This window comes from Chrysochloris asiatica, unplaced genomic scaffold (genome assembly GCF_000296735.1).
Source record: "Chrysochloris asiatica unplaced genomic scaffold, ChrAsi1.0 scaffold00165, whole genome shotgun sequence".
NCBI lineage: Eukaryota > Metazoa > Chordata > Mammalia > Afrosoricida > Chrysochloridae > Chrysochloris > Chrysochloris asiatica.
Genome location: NW_006408683.1, coordinates 2,930,135 through 2,931,390, shown reverse-complemented (window position 1 = coordinate 2,931,390; position 1,256 = coordinate 2,930,135). Strand labels below are relative to the sequence as shown.

Here is a 1,256-nt window from a genome sequence, read left to right as displayed (position 1 = left end):
CCTATCACAGACACCATTGTATTTCAAGACAGATCTTGATATGTTCTTTTTTTGACAATGAATGCTACACCGTTCCTCTTCAATTTGTCATTCCCAGTGCAGTAAACCATGTGTTTGTCAGATTCAAAATGGCCAAAACTAGTCCTTTTCAGCTCATTAATGCCTAGGATATCAATGTTTGTGTGTTACATTTCATGTGTGTGTGTGTGTGTGTCCTGTGTGGCACTGTGGAATAAAGCACTCAACCGCAAGGTCAATTTGAACCATAAGGTTGGTGGTTCCTTCTCACCAGCCACTCTGTGGAAACCCTATACATGGTCACTATGAATTAGAACCAACTCAATGGCTCTTAACAACAACATATATGTGTATATAATCAGTGATTGATACAGTTCAAGGCATGGAATTGGGCAAGCACTCCCCAGTAATTATGAAAAACAGCCAGGGTTGAGAACCATTGTATTAGAGAGGACCAGGTAAGGTGGAGGTAGGATTGCGACTGCAACAAAGGTGAGTAGGAATGAGCTTCAGTCATTTCCTTCTTTCATACTTAGAGAAAAACAATGCAAGAGAAGAGGAAAATCAAAAACTACTGAGAATCCGCTGAGTTAAAAAAAATAAAGTAGCTTTTTTCTTTTTGTCGTTGTAGGCATGGAAGGACTTTAATGAAACTTGAATGGTTCAACAAAAGATGCGCTAATGGATGACAGCGAAACCCCTGCATATAACCTGCAGATTGCGCCACAAGATGGGTATCATCCTGGTGACAGTGTGGAAAGTACAGTAACACATTTGCCTTCTGTGTCAGATGAAAATGAAAATCAACTTGATGGAGGTGGATGTGAGTGTCTGACTGGCAGTGACAGTGCAATGGGAAAACCTGAAGTGTTTGAACAAGACAGTTTCAACAATAATGAAAGTTGCGCATCACACTGTGACGTGGCTGCAAGTGAGAACTCAGAAAACACTCCTAGTGAAGGACCCAAAGATGAACAGACCCTCTTGGGAAAGGACAAAAAAACACCTGGAAAAAGAAGCTTAAGAAGCAAGAAAGGTACTGCTAAGAAGATACCACCAGGTATTTTTAAGTAGTCATTTATTTAAATGACTTTTTACTCTCTTGTTACTGAACATAAGCCTCCTTATTGTCCTGTACTGTGTTTAGTGTCCTGCAACTTGGTGTGGGCACAATAGATAGGCACATGTATAATTGACTTGCATAGACTACACATGAACACACATATGGTCTGTTTCCT

At 40.2% G+C, this 1,256-nt stretch overlaps 1 protein-coding gene across 1 annotated transcript in view; it reads left to right on the top strand.

The window, feature by feature from the left end:
- The window catches only part of CNST (consortin, connexin sorting protein), a 170,608-nt gene that overhangs the window by 43,468 nt on the left and 125,884 nt on the right, over positions 1-1,256 (top strand). Inside the window, exon 2 of the mRNA XM_006871269.1 lies at positions 650-1,078. Coding sequence (XP_006871331.1) covers positions 700-1,078 — 379 coding nt within the window. The 5' untranslated portion in view covers positions 650-699. The remainder of the gene's footprint in view (positions 1-649; positions 1,079-1,256) is intronic.